The following is a 25,230-nucleotide window of genomic DNA, read 5'->3' as shown; positions in this document are numbered from 1 at the left end:
GGCACCACCAGCTATTCTCCCTATCACCTCCTGGACCAACCAGATGGCACAGCTGCCAGTTGCAGATAAAAGCAATAAGGGAGGTTTGGGCGGATTACCAGTTTTATAGTCAGATTTTTATGTAGCAGAAGGTCACTGAGTGAAGGACGAGAGTCAAGTCAACTCAGGGGTATCACAGTGTTTCATGGAGAAATAAGCAAATTCTTCCATGTGTAAATTTGATGTAGATGAGGAAGACCAAGGATTTTTGACAAATCAATGGTTCAGCTTGGTGACAGCAGGAGAGCAGATGGCGTGAGCTGCAAATACTGTGTAGGAAGCACACAAGGTACACAAGAGTGTCATAATCTTACCGGTATATGAGACGTTGAGCAGTACGAGGGCTCATTATCAGGCAGACTGCTAACTGCAATCTACATTCATGGAGCGAGTAATCGCAGCACGAAGGGAGTCAAGTCAGGTTTATCTGTGTGGCACCAAACCCCAACCAAAGCTCTATCCTGACTCTGTCCAAGTAGAGCAGGTCCAGCACCTCCCTCCTTCAATGAACCTCCACCCAACAATTCTCCATCAGCAGCACATCCTGCAACAGCAGCCACCAGAACCTTCCTTTAACAGCAGGAAGGTGGAGCAGATCCAGGATCAGTGGGGACGGAGAGAGAGCAGGAGAGCAGGACAGAGACAAAGACAGTGAATGGAGGAAGAAGGAGACAGAAGGAAAGAGAGGGACAGAGATAAAGAGAGAGAGAAAGGAGGAGAGACTGATGGACAGAGACAAAGACAGAGAATGGAGGAAGACAGAGAGACAGAAGGAAAGAGAGGGACAGAGATAAAGAGAGAGAAAGGAGGAGAGACTGATGGACAGAGACAAAGACAGAGAATGGAGGAGAGACTGATGGACAGACGGAAAGAGAGGGACAGAGAGAAAGGAGGAGAGACTGATGGACAGACGGGGACGTGAGCAGGTGGAGTTACGGGTGGCAGCTGGAGCCTCTTCAGGTCTGGAGCCTCCTCCAGCAGCACCAGGATCTGGGATGAGGGGAGAAGAAGAGGAGTCAGTAACACGTCTGAGGACAGGAGGAGGAGAGAGAAGCCCAGTGCATCATGGGAGATCCCCAGCAGTCTGAGCCTATAGCAGCAGATCTAAGGGCCAGCCTAAGCAGTCCTGACTATAAGACTGATCAACAAGGAGGTCTTAAGTCTGCTCTTAAACCTAGACAGGGGGTCTGGGTCCTGGACTGAAACTGGGAGACGGTTCCACAGGAGGGGAGCCTGATAGCTGAAGGCTCTGGCTCCATTCTACTGTTAGAACTCTAGGAACCAGCAGTAACCCTGCATCCAACCAGTCAAAGCAGACATCCGTCCCCACTGACCCTGGATCTGCTTCACATTCCTGCCTGTTAAAAGGAAAACTGTCAGGAATTCAGGAGTTCTCTTTATTTAGGATCCTTTAACTCCCACATGAAGTAACTGACCAGACTCCTTCTTTCATCACTGTTAAAATAACAGTCTCAAGAAAATGCAGAGAAACTAGTCCATGCTTTTGTCACTTCCAGGCTGAAACATGCGTGTCAAGGGGTTTTTGGACCCGCATCTGCTCAGCATCAGGCCTCATTCAAGCTTCCTGCAGACCCGGGTTCTGAGCTCTCTGTGAGGCAGTGTACCTGTGTTTTTCTCTCTCGTACGTCATTGCGCTGACAACGTCATCATTACACAAAAAAGTACGCCGTGTCTCAAATATCTGTGTCCTGTACGGATCCAGAAATCTACTGCTGGATCTCCTCTTTACCACAGATGGCGAGCAGCTCATGGACTGCAGGATCTTGCCAGTGCGCTGCCATGATTGATAAAAAAGATGTGAAGATGGCGATATAAGTTGTTTATCAACATGGTGGCGCCTGCCACGTCAGGGTTCCCTGATTGATGGGAGTTCCCGAGCAGAGATTAATTTCATCCATCCATTTTCTTCTGCTTATTCCTGTTAAGGGTCGTGGGGGGGGGGGGGGTGGAGCCTACCTATCCCAGCAGCCATCCCCCTGGACAGGTCACCAGCTTGGAGACTGCTAGATCTTTTTATGCTGATCCACCTCAGGCAGACGTTGATTGCACAGCTGTGTTCTGCCCTCATGAGCCTCGACTGGTAAACACCTGTCCTTGATGGACTGCCCATGATCTGCTGGATGTGGGGACTAGGAGACCAGGAAAAGGCTTTTGATCAGGTTGAACACCAACGCCTGTGGCAGATGCTTGCTGCTTTGGTTTGGTTTTATAGCCAAGATCCAGAAACTAGGATTAATGACGATAGTGCAGGTTCAGGCTGGTGTTCAAGGGGGTTCAGCAGAGATGCTGTACTCTCCTTCACGACTGAGCCTCTTCAGACTGCAGTGTGCTGGTGTTACTTTTACCTGTTAAAATATTAGCCTATGCAGATGATGTCATGGTAATAATCAATAAACAATGGCGTAATGTGTGTTGGGGGAGAATGGGGGTTGGGTTGGTTGGACAGAAGCTTCCAACAAAGTAACCAGGAGGCTTAACTTGGAAAACACAGAGGAGAGTACTCTGCAGGGTTTTCAGGTGAAGGATCTGTGCTGCAAAAGAATTGGCAAAAAATTTTGGAAAAGTAGAAAGTTGAGTCAACAGTTGGAGGAGGTCAACTGTGTCCTACAGAGGGAGGAAGGCTGTCTCTAGTACTTTGGGGTCCTCTTTTGGGCACAGACTAGCTTGAGTGGTTCCTCCTCCTCACGTGCTGTGTCATGTTTCAGTGGCGAGTCGATGGCCCACCAATATTATTACTGTCCAACAGTGTCTGGTCCATTACTTTTACATTCAGAAGAAGTTGAAGTACTGAAAAATGATCTACAATTACAATTTCATGCTCAAGGCTGACTTGATGAGAGAACACAGAGGAGAATCAGCTGGTTCCAGACCAGCGCTCCAATGCACCAGTCCCATGGAGGGACAGGGAGTCTCACCAACACACTGAACATGCAAGCGGCTGCAGAGAGCAGCAACGCCTGTAACCTCTTCAACAGAGGACCGGCATCATCCATCCATCCATCCCTCCATGTGGTGGGGGTGGAGCCTATCCCAGCAGCCTTCCCCCTGGACAGGTCACCAGTCCATGGCAGGGCCAACACATAGAGACAGACAACCATTGGCTCTCCCAGCCACGCCTACGGTCAATTTAGAGTCTGGATTAACCTGGTCCCCTCTTGATGTCTTTGGACTGTGGAGGAAGCTGGAGTACCAGAGAGAACAGAGATTAATTCCACTGAGATCATCAACATGGAAATTGTTAGAACAAAAGGAGTGAAGTTGAGTCTCGGGGCATCAACAGGAGGACTGATCTCATGGCAGAGGCCCAAACTTTATTGAGGGATGAGTGAGCAGCTCTCGCAGCACATTTTTTTTACATTTTTTTTTCCCGGAGCTTCCACAATGACAGCCTGACAGGCGGCACATTGACAAAATCAGAATGTGACAGGACCCTCTTGTGAAACCTGAGACAACGCGGGTTGCCTTTTTCACACTGCAGGCGAGCCGAGCTGCTAAACACCCGGTGGAGGGTGGGTGGATGAAGGTCGAAATGCAGAGTCGACCCTTTCAGAGTCCCCAAACACCCGTGTTATTGGTGCTATGTGAAAGGGGCTTCAGACTCTCCACCTGCTGGTGCGCAGACCAGAACTTGTAGAAAAGACCAGATCTCTCCTGGACTGGCTTCTCTGTACTGTCAGATCAAAAATAGAATTCTAGATTCTCCTTCTAACATCAAAGTCCTCAAAAACCAGGCTCCTTCATACCTGACAGAGCTCCAAGTCCCCTATTATCCAGCTAGAACCCTTCACTCCCAGTATGCCTGCTGGTTCCTCAAGCTCCAACAGTGGAATGGGAGGCCCCTCCTCTTCTTCTCTCTGTCTCTGTCTGCTCTCCATCTTTGTCTCTGTCCTTGTCCTCCGTCTCTCCCTCCCTCCAGTAGGTCAAAGCAGACGTCCATCCCCAGTGATCCTGGATCTTCTCCCCCTTCCTGCTGGTAAAGGGAGGTTTTCATTTCTACTGTCTCAGATGTGCTGGTAGTAGGCGGGAGGTCTAGACCTGCTCTACTAGGAGGGAGGTTCTAGACCTGCTCTACTAGGAGGGAGGTTCTAGAGCTGCTCCACTAGGAGGGAGGTTCTACTCCTGCTCTGCTAGGAGGGAGGTTCTAGAGCTGCTCTACTAGGAGGGAGGTTCTACACCTGCTCTACTCGGATGGAGGCAGCAGAGACTGATGGAGGGATTTGCAGACACACACAGGAAACTGACCAAAGCCCATGCTTGGCTTTATTTGTAGTTTTTCCTCCACTTTCCAAAACATCTTTTAAAGAAAAACAAATTAATCTCTTCTGGTTTGAGTTCGCTCTTGTTTGAAGGTTATTAGACTGGCAAGCCACACTCTTCCTCCAGCTCTCCACAAGTTTACTGTCCAGGTCTGTTAATCCTACACATAACCACATTATTCTATCTGCAGATGATGCTATCCTTTTAAATCCTTGAAGGGAGAAGCATCATCATGGGCTGGTGCTTGATGAGTCCACATTCTGGTGTTATGAGTCATTCCTTCAGTTAAATGTCACCAAAACTGACCAACCCTGATAATGGTACTGAGTAGGTGAAATACCTCTAAATACCTGGGAACTGTACTGGACAACAAGGTGTCCTCTGAGCCACAGGTTGCTCCAACAACAGGATTCTGTTTTTCATGAGGGTCAATTTTTTTTTTTAACTTCTTGAATTCTTGCTGGGTTTGGAAATCTGGCTTTAGCCAACAAAAACAAACCTGGTATTCTTGGTAATCAGCAGGATTTCTGGGAGGTGTCAAGACCAGCCACTTCTGGTCTGCTGTGCCTGGATCACCATCTTCATCCACAGCTCAAATTCCCTCACTCAGGCGGAAATGAGGACATGGCTGTGCTGAAGACAGAGTGAGGACTGGTCTCTGGTGTGCCTGCTGTATTTTCTTGTTAAATAGCAGTTTGTGTTGTATTCTTGGCTCGTTGCGCACTTGTGCTGGTAGATCTGCCACTGAGCTGCTCCACTGTCTGTTGTGTATTCTGTGTTTTTTGTTGGGGTTTTTTGTTCCTTAGAGGTGAACCACCACTTGCATCATACCTAAATGGAGGAGTTTGAGAGGGGAAAGAGGCACAGCGATGAGTGAGTTCACAGATTTTCTTGGGCAGTGAGGAGGTACCAGTGTTGCTGCTGTTGACACAGAAAACTGTACTGAAAGCCATGTGGCCCCTCTGTAACAGCCCCACAGGTGTCTTGCATATTAAGGCTGTCCAAGGGAATACCCAGCTGAAGACAGAACCCTATTCAGAGGGTTAGAAGAACCCTCAGAGCTCTTGGAGTAGGTCGGGGTCTGTTTAGTGACACATTGAGGCTGTTTTTTTCTTCCTTTCTTCAGTTAAGCTCCTCTGTCTATCCTTTGTCCTCTAAGCCCCTTCTGCCGCTCTATTACCGCTCTCACTACACAAGCTGCTGTCACACACTGACAGACGATGTCAGCTGATCTGCTACTGGCAGCTTTACTGATAACTACGGTACAGCGGCCATGCACTGCTTCTCGGAGGGTCTTGGTTTTGTCCTGGGTCACACTGAGGCCAATGTAACATAATAATGTAGGAAGAGGCCGCAGATGTCAAGACCATCTTCTCCAGCAGGTCCTCAGCTCAGCTCTAACTTCACTTCGAACAAACTACCCATGCTGTTGCTGCCAACTGATGTGCAGTCATGTGACACTTCTGTGGAGCTGTCGCTTGTCCAGCTGACATTGTGAGTATGGGATTTGTGATTTGAGTGTTGTCTTTGGATGCTTGGCTTTGACTGCTGAGCTAGAGATCACACATTATCATCTTAGTGCACAGCAGCTATATGATGCTTGAGGCTTAGAGAGCCAGTTTGTTTCTAATTACAGCAAACGGTATATAGAGTGCACACACACTGACCTAAGGTGAATGTGTGTGTGCTGTGAGAGCCATTCTCCTGCTGCACTGTGCTGCAAACAAAGTTCAAAGCATTTCAATTCTAAAGCCCTCCATTGGTCAAATTGTTTGAAGATGAGAGGCAACAGAGACAAAAGAGAGGGATGGACTCAAAGAGAGCAAAAGGTAAAACCTACAAGACGAAATGAGACTTTAAAGGAGGAGGGAGGAGGGACATAGCAGATGAGGGGGGATTATTTACCGTTTAAATAAATAAATCCGTATTGTGTGAGTCTGGCACAGAGAAGGCAGGAGAACCAGAGAGCAACAGCACTGCAGCAAAAAAGAAAGAAAAAAATGAAGGAACTAACATCAGCTTTTTAAAATGAAATTTTAATGAACATCGGTATCAACTGAACTGTGAAACAGCTCTGAATGAGGTGTTCCTTATGTCGTCCAGGAAGAGGTTTGATCCCAAGGACACGTAGAAGCAGGTAGGTGAATGACCACACGGTGTAAAAAATGAGCACTTGTAAACCAGTGCAGCAAGGTCATGTGATCCGTCCTCAGTGGTGGAAACCTTGGCACAGGGCAGAGACCAACTTAAGACTTGCTTTTAAGGTTGTGGGTAGAACTAGGTTCAGGCTCGCTTGGCAGTACGGGGCGAGGCACTTGGGCTCTACTTTCAGCTGGTATCAAGAGCAATCTGATGGGGTTAAAATGAAACTTTGTCTCCAGTGTCCCACTGGGGTATACTGGCTATGGAGTCAGGGATCAAAATACAGGAGGAAAAGAGCATCAAATGATAAATCAATCAATCACGGGCAGTATGCGGGATATAAATCCATATGACGTATGAATGTGGAAGTGGTGATGGGCTCCATTCCCATCTCAGAAACTCTTAGGCTGAGAAAACAGTTGCCTTGAAGAGGCAACGATGGGGTTGTGAGCAACTGCAAATGAATGATTGGAGTGTGACCAGGTCCGTACGACCCTCATCATCAGTGCATCAGCGGCATCCGGTGACAGACGGCCCCCATCAGCACTCAGGACGAGGGGGAGTGACGCTGTGATTGATATTTGGCCCTTGACAATGATTAATATCATTGTATATTTGAAAATCTGTACACTGCAAGGAATGTGTTCTATCATCTGTGTGGCTGAAGAGAAAAATGTCCTTAAAAAGCAGGAACAACAACAAATGACAGAAGTTATGATATACATTATATATCTGATCGTTAGGTGAACAGGCTACTGACAGGAACTCTGATGGACAAGTTGTTCAAGCTCCTCTTTGTAATTGCAAGGTTGGCCGTCCTCTCCTCTCTGGCCATGAAGCAAATACAGATGTTGGGTCAAATGTATGATTAATCATGGAGGACTAAGGGTTGTCACTGATGATAGTAAACTTATCATCTAAAGGAATGTGGTCAACTTTGACAGGAAGCTACTAACACAACTCAACTTCTTATAAACACTAAATTTTGAAAAAGAATACAAATCATCGAACTAATAGAATAACTGAAGTCATTTCTTGTCTCTGGAGACGCAAACAAGTGAGTTGAGGCACAAAAGATAGGAAATGTGGAGAACGTGAGGGCAGGAAGGAGTTGATTGGATAAACTGATGAAACACAGGTGACACAGGTGAAAGCTGAGAAGAGATACCAATGTAAAAGAAGGATGGAGAACAAGGAGAAATATAAATATATAAATTTAATTTAAAAAAAAATCCTGCATGGATCCTCAGTGCCTGCTGATGGACAGACGCTCCATCATAACATGACACGTGCAGGATGGAGAGAGAACATGGAGAATCTCCAAAACAGCGCTGCGAGGACCTGCATCACTAACCCTCCTCAGTTCTCAGGAACAGACCAGAACGCATGTTAATCTTTGACACAATCTCCTCCGGTTCCAGACAGAAGGGACATCATTATTCTGGGGTCATGTTCATTCATGTTGAAGAGCGCTCGACTAAGTCTCCCAACACACTGCCTTCATTTGGTGCTTGGTTTGATACTCACTTGGGCAAGATGCTAAGATACTGAACCCCTAAATGCAGTTGATGAGGCTGATACCATGCATGGCAGCCTCCACCATTAGTGTGTGTGTGTGTGTGTGTGTGTGTGTGTGTGTGTGTGTGTGTGTGTGTGTGTGTGTGAGAGAGAGAGAGAGAGAGAGAGAGAGAGGCAACATTGTAAGGTACTCAGGTATCTCGGTCCCGCTGAGGAAGAGATATATAAAAATGAGTCCACTGGATCTCAAAACAACTGGAGAAGGTGAGCTAACAGCCTCTGAGGCTTGTCTCTAAATTCAGATGTGTTATCTTACTAAGTGGGTTACCCACCTCATTGGAAAGAATTATGTTACTCTCCTACCTACCTCTATCTCCATTAATGGGCAACAGATACTTTACTGGGCTCATATGACAGAATACTGAGGACAGACTTAATGCATCCCAAGGTACAGGATCATTCATGTTCCCATATTTTTGGTCTGCAAGTTTCTTGAACTTGTGATCTTCAGTTGAATATCTTCCTTGCTATGACATCCATGTTCTTCCACCACAAAGTGTCAGTGTGGTCAACAGCCATCTCCTGGTCATAACCATAAATCTCTATGGGCTTGTGTCTTCACATCTCCTTCTGCCATCACAACAATTCTCACATGCAGCTCTTTCTCCAGTTGCTGATCAAATTAGCTGGGAGGAAGTGACGGTTGTCCATGTCCCCAATGGTGTCTGAGGTACTGGGAGCTGCTTGGGTTAGCTCCTTACACATGTGAGCCTCCACTTGTGTGTTCAGAAAACCAAAGACAACGTTGTTCTCTATTTGTAGTGCAGCTACTTCTCCTGGCAGTGCAGTCATCAAATTAGCAATCTCATCAATCTTGTCATTTGTACTAATTTTACTGTGGTCGGCTTCACATGTAGACTTACTAATTCAGGACTGTTTTCAGGGTTCCTATACCTTACCTCTTCCTGTGGCTTGGTTCAGGTCTGTCTCCTCCCTGGTTCCCAACTTCAGGACTGTTTTTGTTGCCATTTTTGGCTGAGAAGGTGGTTTCCAAATGTGTGAAATACATCTTGAACTTATGCAGGTGTTCCTTAATCAATTGTTTTGTTTGTTAAAGTAGTTTTACAACCATCTGCTATCTGCTCACTGCTCAACTGGATGTCCACAAGTCCCCGAGTGTAAGAACTCTCTGGGTGCCCCATTGCTCCCTGTCTCCTCTGATGTGTGCACAGCTTCATGCAGACTTCTCATATTGACTCAATCACATCCTGTCTTTCAGTCGGGCTGCCCTGATGGAAGAAATCAACTGCTCACTTGTGTGGTGGAGTAGAAGACGAGTCCCTGTTCTGCTGTTCTTCTGTATTTTCACAGCAGGTTAGTCTTTACTAGCTATTCAATGTTTTGTCCTCTTTAGAGAATCGAAGTAGAAAACTAAAGTCTACAGGTAGGTTGAGTTTGATGGATGTCTGACAGAAGAGTCCCTGATACCTGTGCTTGGAGCCTGATGCCTGTTGTCTTCCTCTTGGTCAGTCCCTCCATCTCTCCACCAGCCTCCTGTCCCTCTCTCGCTTCCAGTCCATATGTCTGTTGTCCCTCCTCCCTGGCAGTTCCTCCCTCTGTCCCAGGCTGAACTTGGCCCTCTTTTCTCCAACTCCAGTCCTTTCTCCTCCTCCCAGAGTCTGTTCATGTTGCGTCCACCAGGTCAGGTGTCCAAACCAGGCCTCCAGGTGTCATTCGGCCCTTACTCAGTTACACAGGTAAGAGGACAAATGTGTGTTTGACTGGACTGAAGGTACTGGTTGATGCTAATCCCACAAACTGGTGCTGATTAGCTGTCTCTTTCAACAGCTCATATCTGCACCGGTCCTCCCTCTCTCTCATCCTCTGTCAGCATCCCTCCTCTCTGAGCATGTAGCTAGAGAGAGAGATGAGAGAGGACAGGAAAAGTTTATGGTGAGGGCACTATTCCACAAACCAGGTGACACGAGCACCCAAGGGACCTGTGTCACCTTGCACGCATTCAGGGAGACCGAGGAGCACAAAGCATCCTGTATTACACAGGTGAGGACAGTTTCTCTAACAACCTCAGTTTTTCTCTGGTTTCTCACCAGTCCCCCTCTCTTTCTCTCATTCCATCATCCTGCCATCTACCAGCTTCCACTGGGACTTTGTGTGATCGCTCTAACACTGCCCAGTGGCTGGTTCAAACATCAGCACACCAACCACTCTCATCAAGATTTGAACCAGTGGCTCAGTAAAGTCCACTCTCATCGGTGGGTACAAAAACGTGACCGGCTGTGGCGCCGACATCATCACAGCAGCTTTGTCAACCGTCAGCGAGCATCCTCTTCTTCATTGAGGTGAGTTTAGGGTTAGTTACATGTATTCTGTCCTTTCTCTTCCTCCTTATATAGGCCCCTGCTTTGCTTCTGCTCTTAGATGAGGCTGCCAAAGCCCAAACTCAGCTCGACCAGCTCCTCTGTTTCTGAAATTGAATGTGGTGATGGTGGTGGAGAGAGAGAGTGAGTCTGTATCTGTCAGTGGTGACTCGATGATGGTGGACAAACTGCCTGTGAGCTAGAGTGCAGCTAAATGAAATTACTGAGGACAGGTACTTTCCAAGCATAGATCTTAATATTTTGCGTAACGTGGAGAATCTTTCTCTAAGTTCCTGTATCCAGATGGTGACAGTACTGGAAACTTTGAAGAAGTTATTTAGGATTGTTATGATGGATGCATCTATTCCTTCACTCAGATACCTTCCAAATGAAGGTGGGCGAATCCCAGTGGAGGCTCCACGGGCCCTCAGATACCAGCAAAGCCCCATGAGCAACCAGATACAGCTTTACTACTCATCCTTTGACCCAAAGCAGCCTGGGTATGTTGACAGGAATAACTCTCTGATACTCTGAACTTCTGACCTGATTTCTTTTATTTTTACTCTCCTTCTACCCTTCAATCATCAATTCAGATGTGTGGAAGACAAAGTGGGTCAGTCCCAGAGAAAGCTCTTCCATATCAAAGCTGTGACACTGAGGGAGGAAGAGGACAAAAATGGACAAAAGAAGGAAAAAGACCAGAGCGGTTCTAAAGAAGAAGAGTCCTGTTTGAATGGGATGGAAGAGGAGGAGCTTATCTTGGACCCCCATGTCCTGATTCGCTATCACAGAGGGCCAGTCCTGATAGGACAGTCAATCAGGGTGTCTGTGAATTTGAGAGCCAACTTCAGTGCAGAGTTTGTTGTCATTAGGTAAACACAGAATTCATCATACAGAGCTTAACTCTTATATCTGGTTTGTCCTGTGGCATGTTCAAAATGATGGATGCAAATAAATTGTACACCAATTCAGTTCCTCCTCCTGGAACCGTCACCTTATCGTGGTGGAGGAGTTTGAGTGCTCTAGTGACCCTAGGAGCTATGCTGTCTGGGGCATTTTGCCCCTGGTAGGGTCACCCAAGGCAGACTGGTCTTGGGTGAAGGGCCAGAAAAAGAATGGTTCAACAGACCCCTCGTGGAAGATAAACCTAGGAGTTTGTGTACTCAGCCCGGAGGGGCCCCACCCTGGAGCCAGGCCCGGGGTAGGGGCTCGATGGCGAGTGCCTGGTGGCCGAGCCTTAGTTCATGGGGTCCAGCCGGGCCTAGCCCAAAAGGGATACATCGACATGTCTTCCTGTGGACCCACCACCCGTAGGAGGAACCGGAAGGGTCCGGTGCAATGTAGTTTGGGCAGCAGTCCAAGGCAGGGGCCTTGGCTGTCTGATCCCCAGGCATGGAAGCTGGGTTTTGGGACACGGAATGATACCTCTCTGGCAGGGAAGGAACCAGAGCTGATGGCAGAGGTTGAGCATTACCGGCTAGATATAGTCAGCCTCACCTCGACACATAGGTCCGGAACCCAAGTTCTTGAGAGGGGTTGGACTCTCTCCTTCACTGGAGTTGTTCTGGGTGAGAGGCAGAGCGCTGGAGTGGGCTTTTTGATAGCCCCCAGACTCTCTGCCTGTTTGTTGTGGTTTACCCCAGAGGACAAAAGGGTTGCTGTCCTGCGCCTTCGGGTCGGGGGTCCTGTCTGTTGCCTGCACTTTTGCGCCGAAAAGCAGTTCAGGGTACCCACCCTGTTTGGAGCCCCTGGGAAGGGTGCTGGGTGGCAGCCTGACTGGGGACTCCATTGTCCTACTGGGGGACTTCAATGCTCACATTGGCAATGACAGTGTGACCTGCAAGGGTGTGATTGGGAGGAACGGCAGGCCCAACCTGAACCCGAGTGGTGTCCAGTTATTGGACTTCTGTGCAAGTCGCAGTTTGTCCATAACGAACACCATGTTAGATCATAAGGATGCCCACTGGTGCACGTGGTACCAGGACATCCTAGGTTGCAGGTCTATGATCGATTTTATAGTCATATCATCTGACCTGCGACCGCGTGTTCTGGACACTCGGGTGAAGAGAGGAGCTGAGCTGTCAATTGATCACCACCTGGTGAGTTGGATCAGGTGGCAGGGGAAGACGTCATGCAGACCCGACAAGCCCAAACAAGTAGTGAGGGTTTGCTGGGAACACCTGGCGGAAGAACCTGTCAGAATGATCTTCAGCTCCCACCTCCGGTAGAGCTTTGACCGCATTCCGGGGGCAGTGGGGGACATTGAGTCCAAATGGGCCATGTTCCGCTCTGCCATTGTCGAGGCAGCTGTTGTGAGCTGTGGCCGTACGACTGCTGGGGCCGGTCACGGCGGTAATCCCCAGACCTGCTGGTGGACACCAGAGGTGAGGGGGAGCCGTCAGGCTGAAAAAGGAGGCTTACAGGGCATGGTTGGCCTGTGGGTCTCCAGAGGCAGCCGACCGGTACTGGCAGGCCAAGCGGTCACCAAGGCGAAAACTCTGGCGTGGGAGGAGTTCGGTGAGGCCATTGGGAATGACTATCAGTCAGATGTGAAAAGGTTCTGACAAACTGTCCGTCACCTGGGGGGGGGGGGGGGGGGCAGCAACCCTGCAGATGGGGGCGGCAGAGCTCCGAGGGTGGTCTGCCCTGGGTATCTCAAGGCTCTGGATGTTTTGGGGCTGTCTTGGTTGACACGTCTCTACAACATTGTGTGGACATCGGGGGTGGAGCCTTTGGAGTGGCAGACCGGGGTGGTGGTCCCCATCTTCAAGAGAGGGGACCAGAAGGTGTGTTCCAACTATTGGAGGATCACACTCCTCCGCCTCCCTGGAAAGGTCTATGACAGGTTACTGGAGAGGAGGGTCAGGGCGATAGTTGAACCTCAGATCAAGGAGGAACAATGTGGTTTTCGTCCCGGTCATGGAACCGTGGATCAGCACTTCACCCTTGCTAGGGTGCTGGAGGGGGCATGGGAGTTTGCCCAACCAGTCCACATGTGTTTTGTGGATCTGGAGAAGGCTTATGACCATGTTCCCAGGGGCACCCTGTGAACATGGGGGGGTAATCCTGGGGTATGGGGTGGATGGCCCCTTACAAAGGGCCATTCAGTCTTTCTACTGGAGGAGTAAGAGTCTGGTCTGCGTTGTCGGCAGTAAGTCGGACTTGTTCCCAGTAAGGGTTGGACTCCACCAAGCCTGCACTTTGTCACCGGTTCTGTTCATAACCTTTATGGACAGAATTTCTAGGCACAGCCAGGTGGTGGAGGGGGTTGAGTTTGGTGGTGGAAGGATGTTGTCTCTGCTTTTTGGGGATGATGTGGTCCTCTTAGCTCCATCAGGCCACCACCTCCAGCTCTTGCTGGGACAGTTCGCAGCCAAATGTGAAGCGGCTGAGATGAGAATCTGCACCTCCAAGTCTGAGGCCATGGTCCTCAGCTGGAAAAGGGTGGCCTGCCCACTTCAGGTCAGTGGGGAGGTCCTGCCTCAGGTGGAGGAGCTTAAGTGTCTCAGGGTCTTGTTCATGAGTGAGGGTAGGATGGAGCGGGAGATTGACAGGCAGATTGGGGCGGCGTCCACAGTGATGTGGGTGCTAAACCAGTCTGTTGTGGTGAAGAGGGAGCTTAGCCAAAAGGAGAGACTCTTGATTTACCTGTCAATCTACACTCCAACCCTCACCTGTGGTCATGAGCTCTGGGTAATGACCGAAACAATGAGATCCTGAACACAGTTTCTTCCTCAAGGAGGCTGGGCTCTCCCTTAGAGACAGGGTGAGAAGCTCAGTCCTTCAGGAGGGACTCAGAGTAGAGCTGCTGCTCCTCCATGGAGAGGAGTCAGTTGAGGTGGTTCAGGCATCTGGTGAGAATGCCTTCTTGATGCCTCCCTTCAGAGATTTTCCATGCATGCCCAACCAGGAGGAGGCCTCGGGGCCAACCCAGGACACACTGGAGGGATTATATCCCTCAGCTGGCCTGGGAACGCCTCAGGATTCCCCCGGAAGAGCTGGTGGACGTGGCTGGGGAGAGGACAGTCTTGGCTTCCTTGCTGAGGCTGCTGCCCCTGCGACCTGCACCAACCAGATAAGCAGAGGACGATGACGACGACCAATTCAGTTCAAAAACTGGATGTGACAGTTGGCAGCAGGTTTCACCAAATGCAATTAACACAATGAATATATGACCACAAAAATATTCAACTTTGACAGAAAAACTGTAGCAAATTTTACTTATTGTGATAAGGTTATTTTTTAAGATTCATAAAATGGAGGACAAACTGATCGTTGCAGTGTCTGGGTACCATGAGCTTGAATAACATACAAAAGAGTTATGGCTTCTCTCATGTTTAACCACTACAGCAACACCTAGCTAATGACAAAAATAATTGAAGGACATGGGGCTGCGGACAGCAAAGGACAGTAGATGCTCCCTTCACACCTTGTTGCTGTGTGCCTCACCACTCCTCAGTTCTCTGAGCTGAGATGGGGGAAAAATAAATGTTTAAATCTACATTTATAATCATATTACGATAGTAGTGGAAGTATTCTCCTCTTTTCTGTCTTTCCTTCTTCTGGCAGAGAGTACTTGAGGAGCAGGTAAACACAGATGATCCTCTGGCCAAACTTGTGTGTCACTTGCATGGTGAACCTATGTCAACTGCTCTTGGTGTGAATGTGCCATAAGTGTTTCGCAGCTAACTGCCAACAAACTGTTCTGCAGGCTGAAGATGAAAAAGGGCTTGGTGTCAATGGTGGCTCAAAGAACTCTGACCTCGGGCTTGTGGGCGGTGACCCTGGAAAGAAGCCAAGGCTCCAAATATGACATGGTGTCCATCCTCTGCCTCAAACACAGCACATTCAAGCACACGTACAAGTAGGTCAAGTGATTATTTCCAACTCTGTCCTCATTCCCATTTTTTGTGTTGTTGAGTCAATAACCAATAAACATGTATGTGTGTGTGTGGGGGGGGCATGGGGCTACAGTAAGCTTGTGATGGTCATGGCTTTGTAAACACAGTTTTGGTTGTACAAAATCCCATCTTCCTAACCGTATTGACAAGAATGGGAGCACAGTGAAGCATTCATTGCATGATGTTAATTCCAGAGAAGAGAATATTCCCTGGTCTCACTTAAGTAGAGAGTACTCATGGACAGTGATGGGAATAACGGCGTTAAAATCAATGGCGTTACTAATGGCGTTACTTTTGTCAGTAACAGGTAATCTAACGAATTACTTTCTCTATCGTTACAACGCCATTACTGTTACGAACACGCCATTACTACGCGTTACTGAAGCCACTCATTGAAGCTGTCATCCGGCTCAGCTCACAGACACAGGAACCGCAAAAGTGTGTGTTTTTTCTCCTTTGGTGAGGGGGGAGGGGAGGGGCGTGATAACTGCCTCAGTAGTGATGATTGGCTAAGACAGAGTACGATTTCATGTTGAGCCAAGAGACATCAGGTGGGTGGGTGTTGACACACAAACCAGCCCATAGCAGCACACACACACACACACGCACACACACACACACACACACACACACACACACACACACTATCAGAGATGACGACTCCAGAGTCTCAAGGAGATGGAAACATTGGCACTGCTTTAACTTCATGGGGGTTGAAGGTCAAAACGTCCATGTTGAGTGTAGGTGATGTCGTCCCAGAGCGAAGAGGCCGTCAACGTCCAGTGTCAGCAGCTCCAGTTTAGTGAGGCGCCTCTGGACGGCCCAGGCTTCTGCTAAACTAGAGGCCAGAAGCACCACTGACACCGCTAACGGTGACAACAACAGGTGCTGCTAACGGGAGCTCCGCTAACAAAGAGGGACAGGAGCCACGCGTCCAAGCAGCCACAACTGGATTTTTCTGCCCCACCCCACAAAATCTTGTTACACCGACAGAATGAAGGAACTGAGAGGCCGTGATGTTGTTGAAAACAGGCCGGCGCTGTCAGCAGGTGATTCTGACTCCTTCAGAGCCTCAGAGGAGAAACACAGAGGAGGAGCAGCTGCAGAAGCACATTTTCTAAATACATAAAACAAATTCTTAGACATTTTTAAACTTAAAAGAAAAAAAGTAACGCAATAGTTACTTTCCCTGGTAACTAGTTACTTTCATAGTAGAGTAACTCAGTTACTAACTCAGTTACTTTTTGGGAGAAGAAACTGGTAAATTATACATTTTATCACTTTTTCAAAGTAACGTGCCGAACACTGCTCATGGATAATGTGCTCACCACTACCATGGCCCTATGTCACTCCTCGATCTCCTGACAGATCAATCAAGCAGCTGATTGTTCCTCAAACTAAACTCTAACACCCCACCAGTGTCATCTAAATCCATCCACAACTTCTTGAGTTGGCATGCTAACAGGCACATGCCACTGCCACTGATCACATGACCTGCTGGGCAGAGGTAGTACCCTTAGCTGGTTTTGAAAGTTTTTTGATTTGAGTAACAGAACACCGGTTTCCCCCCACAGCTCCACTGTCCACCAACAGGTGGTGTGTTTGTCAGTTGATGGCATTAGACGAAGTTTTGGTGTTGCAATGACCGTCACAGCTAACTGGTGGGTGGAGTACTCTGGACAGAGTAACCCTCCATCACCACATGGGGCAGCAGTAAGTGTCTTCTCATTCACTGATCGGCACATCGTTGGCATCGCTCCAATTACAGAGGTACTTCATATATTCAGTCCCAATCCAAAAATCGTAACGGACAGAACCTTTTAAAAGTTGAGTGGATCATGTTTTTCCTGATTCTCTTTGTTGCCAGAGTAACAAGATCGTCAACACAGCAATACTGACCAACAAGCCTGTGTCACTTCCTGTCATTGTGCTGGCCATAAGCCATGATGGGAAGGTGTCAGATGTCACTGCTGCAGTAACCTGTCACTCTACCTATGAGGACATCGTCAAGGTACAATCTCAGCTACAACATCGCTCTTAATGATACACTGTGTACTGTACAGGTGTAGAGTGTATGTTATAGCTGTGCGGTGTATTCTATAGCTATATCAGCCTCAGCATCAGAGAAGACCGTCATCTTTCCACCTCCATGGCCCAGTCTAGCTCTGAGCTGGTGCCTCATAGAAGTGAATCTTCCAGTCAAGGTGAAGAAATTGAGGGAGAAAGATTGGTTCAGTTAAAATGTGTGTCTTCCTTCTTTCATAATATCCAATCATATCCTACAGTAAACCACCTCAAAAGCTAAAACAATTTCTCTTCTGCACAGACTCTTGATGATGGGGATTATTCTCTGTTTGCTGACATCCACTTCTCTTGTGCTTGAAATCCAATGACGTTCAACATGTTTTTCTTTTGTTACGTTACTGGTGCAAAGTAGAGCATGATTCAACAGCACCACCTACTGTACAGGAGTGTGTAAAACATCATGACTCATTGTTAAGGGTGCTGAGATAAGGTTCAGTGCTTTAGCAACCATAAAAAATGGCCTAAAAAAGTGTCACCGCCTACTACCATTGGAAAAGGTGTGTTGATTTGCTTTTTGTCTCAATCTTAAATACAGGTTTCAAATGATTGCTCCTCCTTCTTTGTGGATGGCAGTGAATCTGGGTTGGGCAACACCTGTGCAGTGGTGGAGTTCCATCTGGGCACACTCAGTGGCTCTGTTTGTCTGGAGGTGTGGGCTCCTTCAGTACCGCTGCGTGTCTCTGTGACAGATCCTGTTCTTAATGCCATTGAGGGCTGGGACCAACTCACGGAAGAAGGGTGTGCTTTTCATCTCTCATCTGTTTCCTCTCCTACTTCATATTTTGATATAGTTTGTATTTAAGTGAAAGGGCACAAACAGGCCCTATCCAGGATTTTAGCAATACGAGGGTCCAAATTCCAAGGGTTCAAGCACATTTTGTTTTAATTTCCTGATCAAAAATGGATTTCAGGACATTGCAAGAGAAACTGCAGTATTGAATAGAATCATCCTGAAAACCACAAGGGCAATACCATGAAAGACCAACCACGGAGTCACTGACATCACGTGAAGGTTGCTTGTGGGCAGCACACAAGAGCTGGTTCTTCATTTATTTGCTCTCAGTCTACAAAGCAACTCAGTTGATGTGTTTGTAAAGTAACAGTGCAGGTATGGGAACCCCCCAGGTGTAACCTGGTCACCACCTGGTTCTATAGAATTGTTAAAAAAAATTAATCATTTACATTGATATACAAAGATTCAATAATAATAAAACACAAAGACAAAACTATAGATAATTAACATTTCATTAAGGGTGAATATGATCCAAAAAAGCACTGGTTAATCATCCTCGCCCACTGTGACATCACTGATAGAAAAACTAGCTCGACCTCCTGTGTAGAAGAGTATTTTCGTTCACATTTAAACCACCTGTAGAATACAGTGAGAAGTTTACAAACTGCACCTGAATGCAACATGGTTTGCACTGTTGGAGAAGCTCAATAGATCCAGTGATGATGACAGCGTCCTCAGGTGTGGATGTGTGACATGTCCTGCAGGTATGCTGATGAGCAGCAGAGGAGAACCAGTCACCATGCAGGTGTTCATTCCTGTACTGGTGTTTTCAGGCGCGTATAGGGAGTATAACAGGAGTGTGTCACAAGTGTATCAGGAGTGAGTCACAAGTGTATCAGGAGTGAGTCACAAGTGTATCAGGAGTGAGTCACAAGTGTATCAGGAGTGAGTCACTAGTATATCAGGAGTGAGTCACTAGGATGTAAGGAGTGAGTCACTAGTATATCAGGAGTGTGTCACAAGTGTATCAGGAGTGAGTCACAAGTGTATCAGGAGTGAGTCACTAGTATATCAGGAGTGAGTCACTAGGATGTAAGGAGTGAGTCACTAGTATATCAGGAGTGTGTCACAAGTGTATCAGGAGTGAGTCACTAGTATATCAGGAGTGTGTCACAAGTGTATCAGGAGTGAGTAACTAGTATATCAGGAGTGTGTCACAAGTGTATCAGGAGTGAGTCACTAGTATATCAGGAGTGAGTCACAAGTATATCAGGAGTGTGTCACAAGTATATCAGGAGTGAGTCACAAGTATATCAGGAGTGTGTCACAAGTGCATCAGGAGTGAGTCACTAGGATATCAGGAGTGTGTCACAAGTGCATCAGGAGTGAGTAACAAGTGTATCAGGAGTGTGTAACAAGTGTATCAGGAGTGAGTAACAAGTGTATCAGGAGTGAGTAACAAGTGTATCAGGAGTGTGTCACAAGTGTATCAGGAGTGAGTCACTAGGATATCAGGAGTGAGTCACAAGTGTATCAGGAGTGAGTCACTAGTATATCAGGAGTGAGTCACAAGTGTATCAGGAGTGAGTCACTAGTATATCAGGAGTGAGTCACAAGTATATCAGGAGTGTGTCACAAGTGCATCAGGAGTGAGTCACTAGGATATCAGGAGTGAGTCACAAGTATATCAGGAGTGTGTCACAAATGCATCAGGAGTGAGGCACTAGGATATCAGGAGTGAGTCACAAGTATATCAGGAGTGAGTCACAAGTGTATCAGGAGTGAGTCGCTAGTATATCAGGAGTAAGTCACAAGTGTATCAGGAGTGAGTCACAAGTATATCAGGAGTGAGTCACTAGTATATCAGGAGTGAGTCACAAGTATATCAGGAGTGTGTCACAAGTGCATCAGGAGTGAGTCACTAGGATATCAGGAGTGAGTCACAAGTATATCAGGAGTGTGTCACAAGTGCATCAGGAGTGAGTCACAAGTATATCAGGAGTGTGACAAGTGCATCAGGAGTGAGTCACTAGTATATCAGGAGTGAGAGTCGAGTACAGTAGGACAGGATACAGTTGATTATAGTCATTTAGAAGTTTTTCTCAAACTCAAACGGTTCTCACGTCATTGCCTCCACAGGTAATGAGTCAGACTCCAGCAAGCCTTTGCACAGGGAGGTCGCTGCAGCTCAAATTTGAATCAGTTTCATTCTATGGAGCACTCAATAGCATAATATCAAAGTTTGAGATCCCAGGAGTCTTTGAGTCATCTAAAGTCTTCTGGTTAAGCGTTTTCTGTTTTTATAGCATAGCGATGTTTAATATTTAATGCTAACGTGCATGTTGGAGCGTGAATTTCTGCTCTCTCTGGAGAAAATTGTTTGGATGCTCCACACGTTGCCACATCAGTTTTCAGAGCAGCATCTGTAATCTGAAGGCAGAGAGACGCCTCACTCAACGGTTCACTTCCATCAGGTCCTGTTCTTGAGTTCCTCTTGTGTGTTCGCTCTCCTCAGGTGTGTGCCGGTGTATCAGCGTTCATCAGTCCAGGTTTTGACTCAGTTCACAGCTCAAGACTCTCAAAGCAGAACCACACACCTCCTGGACTCCTCTGATTGGTTTGTGGATGTGACAGAGCTGGTTCATAACTGGCTCAGAGTAGAGGACCCCCAGGTGGCCGCCCTTGGCACACTTAACACGCTCATTGGTTTAAGGCCTGGAAGGACATCACTCCACGTAGGTGACAGGTGCACATCACTCTGCTGATCAACTTGCTCCATCATCATGGCTCTGTCTCGCTCCCTCCCAGGTGGTCTCTGAGCAATGGGACGGTATGCTGGGCAGTTGTGAAATAATCGTGACCTCTGACACTGTTAGCCCTGGTGACCTGTCTGTGCAGGTGGTCAGTGGCCTTGGCATGTCAGTCACAGGTAGCCCTACCCACCCCTCCATCATCACAACAACAGTAACAGCCTACAACGTCCTGTACAACCAGCACCAGGTGATCTATCTTTTGAGTGTCTTTATTCAGAAAAAATAAAAGCAACCAAAAACAGAGAAACACCAGCAGACAGTAACAGAGGGTTTGTGTGTGTTTGTGCGTGCGTGCGTGCGTGCGTGCGTGCGTGTGTGTGTGTGTGTAACAACCCAGCCAGCATCCTGACCCTGACATACACTGGTGGTCAGCCGCTGTGGTAACTGAGTGTATAAGATCCAACCCTCACTGCATTCTTAATCTTTAGGGATTTAGAGGATTATTTTCACACATGGATTTAACTGGTGTTGCTCTTCCTCAAAATTATTTTTGAGACAGAAAAAAAATTAAAAGGACTCTTCTAGATGGGGTCTAATATGGATTTTGTAAAGCAAAGCTCATCACCCAAATACACAAACTTGTGACTGACTTTGATTAAAACCACAAATCTTTGACGCCTTTAAACAATAAACAGTAATGGCGTCATTCATTGGGGCTGGTCCAGTTCAGGAGGTTGATAAGTGAAATGTTTGTGTTGCCCACTCGATGAATTCTGTAGCGTGGTGTGTGTGTGTGGGGGGGGGGGGGGGGGGGGATGCACATGTACAGCATTGCATGCAACAGAAAATCTTGCATTCCTTGTAATACTAGAGCTACATCCAGCATGGCGTACCGTGGGGGGGTGGAGCCAGTATTCGTCAATCAAACAAACAAAATGCCTCCAAATCAGTCTGGCTGCCACAGGCATGCAGGAGACCCTTGTTATCCCCAAAGAAATCCACTACTGCACATTTTCACATTTCCAATTCCTATTCCTCATACAAAAGGTGAATGATGGGTCACAGAGGTGACCAATAAAAATGCATCTCAATCAGTTTTGCTGTTCGTCCCAGACACATGCCATGTGGCAAACCAACCCAGTTATCATTTATTCTTTGACATATTGTGGAAAGAAACAAAAACTGGCATTTAAAGGTTTAGAATCCTAAAATTGTTTTTATTATCAAAACTGACAAAACTAAAGATTTAAAATAAAATAAGTGCAGAAAAATATGTTCATATATATTTCATGTACTGAAAAATGTGTATCTGGGTGCTAACTTCATTAATGGGATGATGCAGTGAGTTCAGGGTTAGGGTTAGGGGCTCAGGTATAAACACACCTATACTGATAATCAGGCAGGGGAAATGGGCCTGGTGGCACCAGCTGGGTTGGAAGACACTGAACCAAGTGAAAGACACGTTGGATGGATGGACTGATGGATGGAGGCAGGCACACATTCTTCACACGTCAGAAAAGTTGTGTTTGATGGTAAATGGTAAATGGACTCAATTTTATATCGCGCTTTTCTACCTTAGCGGTACTCAAAGCACTTTACAGTGTCGTCTCATTCACCCGTTCACACACACATTCACACACTGATGGTGGAGGCTACCATGCAAGGCGCCAACCCCGGTGACATGGTCACCGGGGTCGGGGATCGAACCAGCGACCCTCTGGTTGCTAGACGGCCACTCCAACCCTGAGCCATGCCGCCCACACGGCGATGAAATATGCTGTGCGTGCACACACACACACACACACACACACACACACACACACACACACACACACACACACACACACACACACACACACACACACACACACACACACACACACGCCACCTTATTTAGTGTCCATGATCAGTGAAGAAACAATCTAGTGAGTAAACAAACATGCAGAGATTCTGATTTGCCTCTTGTCAAGTTCAGTGACCGGTCAGCAGATGGAGCCAGTTTCAGACTGCTGGAACAATCCCATCTAGGCAGGCAGACTTTGTACATTTTGAGGGCCAGAGAATCAGGGGTGCATGAAAGTGCAAGTCTGTGGGCAGTGCGCCAGCCTGCAGGAGCACCATATGGTTACTAAAGCGTCTGTCTGTCTCTCCAGGAGGCGTCCATCAGCATCTGGCTCCAGTTCAGCGACGACACTGCCTCCCTCCTCTCCTCCTTCAGTGACATCCCTTTTTTCCTGCACCTCTCTTCTTTGGCTGAGACTGTGGTCGTGGTGACACCAGGTGCCAATCATCGCATCTTTGCCCAGGGCGACGGAGGCGGGCCTTTACTGTGTGCAGAAGTGCTGATTTCATCTTGCACCAACCAGCCTATAAGATACTCTGTTAGTCAAGACAGTGTGAACATGATGGACAACAAAAGAGGAGGGATGAGGAGGCTGGCTAAAGGCTCTGGATGGATCAGAGTCAACCTTGACCTGGGCTTCCTGCAGCCGGTGAGAGACACGGATGAAGAAGGCGAGGAGTTTGACTTTGACGTTTCAGACATGCTGGTTGAGTCAGAGAGTGACGTCTACTTATCCAACACAGATGATGACAAAGACAAAGTAGAGAGAGACAATGAAATCCCTGGCAGAGAAGTCTATGACCAACGGAGTAGCTGGACAACTACTAATAAGATGAATGAGGGCATACATGGAAAAATGGTGAGCCTGAACAATCTGGAGAGAGCTGTGCTGATATCAAGCCCAGAGGACCATGCTGAGTACTTCTCCCCCAGCCAGAAGAGAGCCAGAGACGAGGAGGAAATGCAGGGAGCTCCAGAGCTGGAGGTTGGCATGGGTGCAATCCTGTCTCTGCTCTGTCTCTCTGCTGTCCTCTTCCTTGCAAACTGTCTGCCCTGCACCCTCCGAGACTGGAGGAGGAAAACCACTGAGGAGGAGAGGAAGGGAGACTCACAGAGAGGCATAAAACAAGAAGGGGAAGGGAAGCAGAAGAGTGCAGTAGAGCAGGGGAAGAAGACAGGCGGGGAAGATGGAGACCAGCAGGAGCAGGATGACAACAATAAAGATGGGACGGAAGTTGAGATTATTTGCTGATAGACTTTTTCCCAGGATGAGTCTCCACACATTCTATTCGTCTTGTAAGAGCATGACACTTCATTTGACACCTTTGAAAGCTAAAGCTGTTGTTCAAGCTGGTGCCATGCTAACACACAAGTGTCTCTGACATGACATTTAGTGAGGAAGGGCACTATAAAATGCTACATAAAACCCAAAACCTGCATAGTCCCTGTGGTTATCCAGACATTCCTAAAAGTTTTTGACTCCAAGTCAATGAGAGAGCGGGATCTTTAACCAACCAGGGCCTCTCTGTTGGTCACTCGTCAAACAACATTATTTTAGCAGCGTGCTATTCATTTAGTAGAATATTCCTCTATAATTAGTTTACGATGCATGATCATTCTGCTCAGTATTTGTTTGTGACTATATTTGGCCATATTATACCATAATATTTGTGTCACGGTGGATGAGGGTTAGGGTTAGAGGTAAAAGTGAGAGCACAAAAGTCTGTCATTTTTTTGGAGGAGTCAAAGCGATCGTGGATTCATTCGATGATGAAGAAATAACATAAAAACATATATATATATACATATATACAGTATATATGTGTGTGTATGTATATATATATATGTATATATGTATATACATATATACATATATACATATATATATGTATATATTTACACATATATATACATATATACACACACACACATATATATATATATATATATATATATATATATATATATATATATATATATATATATATATATATGATGGACGTCAGGCTTGATAGGAATGTGCTTGACAGCCAGTCCCACTCCTTACAGTTGTTGTCAGTCAGGGGTTATCCTTTCCAGAAGAAGGTATAGCCCGTTCCTTCGTTCTTCAAGGTGCCCTCACCCTAAAACTAGTCTCGCTCTGGGCAGCAACTTTGATGTTGTATCGTCACAGTTCAGCACCAATTAGCACTGTCCTCCGGTGAGGTCTGTCACTGCTGTTGGAGTCAAGGAGGGTTTAGACCTTCCATCATGCCAGTTTAAGGTTTCTTGTTTTCTTGTTATTTCGACTGCAGCCTGGAATGTCCTGACAGGCATGGCAACCTATCCAGGATGGGATGAGTGGGCAATTTTAGGCCACCTTTTCAAGGCCCCTCCCCTCATGGGGATGAGAAATGCAATCTAAATAGGGCTGCTTAGTCGTGCAGGGGTCTGCCGAGAGCAGCTGCCACTCAAAACTGCTAGTGACCATGAATAGCCCTGTGCAGCTAAATGCAAGGTTCTGGCTGAAGGCTTCCAGCTCATTTAAACTTTCCTCCGTTACCAGACATCTTGTCGCTGC

The 25,230-nt window shown here is 47.1% G+C and overlaps 1 protein-coding gene across 4 annotated transcripts; it reads left to right on the top strand.

Moving 5' to 3' along the window:
- Positions 1-5,535: 5,535 nt before the first annotated feature.
- On the top strand, positions 5,536-24,464 carry tmem132a (transmembrane protein 132A). 4 transcript variants are annotated; one of them, XM_086210349.1, is made up of 14 exons: positions 5,536-5,811; positions 9,257-9,351; positions 9,654-9,734; positions 9,826-10,038; positions 10,132-10,337; positions 10,733-10,855; positions 10,949-11,227; positions 15,067-15,219; positions 16,831-17,026; positions 17,124-17,267; positions 17,877-18,079; positions 20,590-20,809; positions 20,883-21,074; positions 22,981-24,464. In XM_086210349.1, the coding sequence occupies exons 3-14, from the start codon at positions 9,663-9,665 to the stop codon at positions 23,920-23,922; spliced, it is 2,943 nt and encodes a 980-aa protein (XP_086066475.1). In that variant the 5' UTR covers positions 5,536-5,811; positions 9,257-9,351; positions 9,654-9,662; the 3' UTR covers positions 23,923-24,464. The 4 variants fall into 4 exon arrangements, with proteins under 4 accessions (XP_086066475.1, XP_086066472.1, XP_086066474.1 ...); XM_086210346.1 differs by having other exon boundaries at positions 9,508-9,734; XM_086210347.1 differs by lacking the exon at positions 5,536-5,811 and adding an exon at positions 6,263-6,454 and having other exon boundaries at positions 9,508-9,734.
- The last annotated feature ends 766 nt before the right edge of the window (positions 24,465-25,230 follow it).

The sequence above is a fragment of the Aulostomus chinensis genome, chromosome 8 (assembly GCF_037954235.1).
Source record: "Aulostomus chinensis isolate RoL2024-O1b breed Wild chromosome 8, RoL_Achi_v1.0, whole genome shotgun sequence".
Taxonomy (NCBI): domain Eukaryota; kingdom Metazoa; phylum Chordata; class Actinopteri; order Syngnathiformes; family Aulostomidae; genus Aulostomus; species Aulostomus chinensis.
This window is presented reverse-complemented; position numbering and strand designations above follow the sequence as displayed.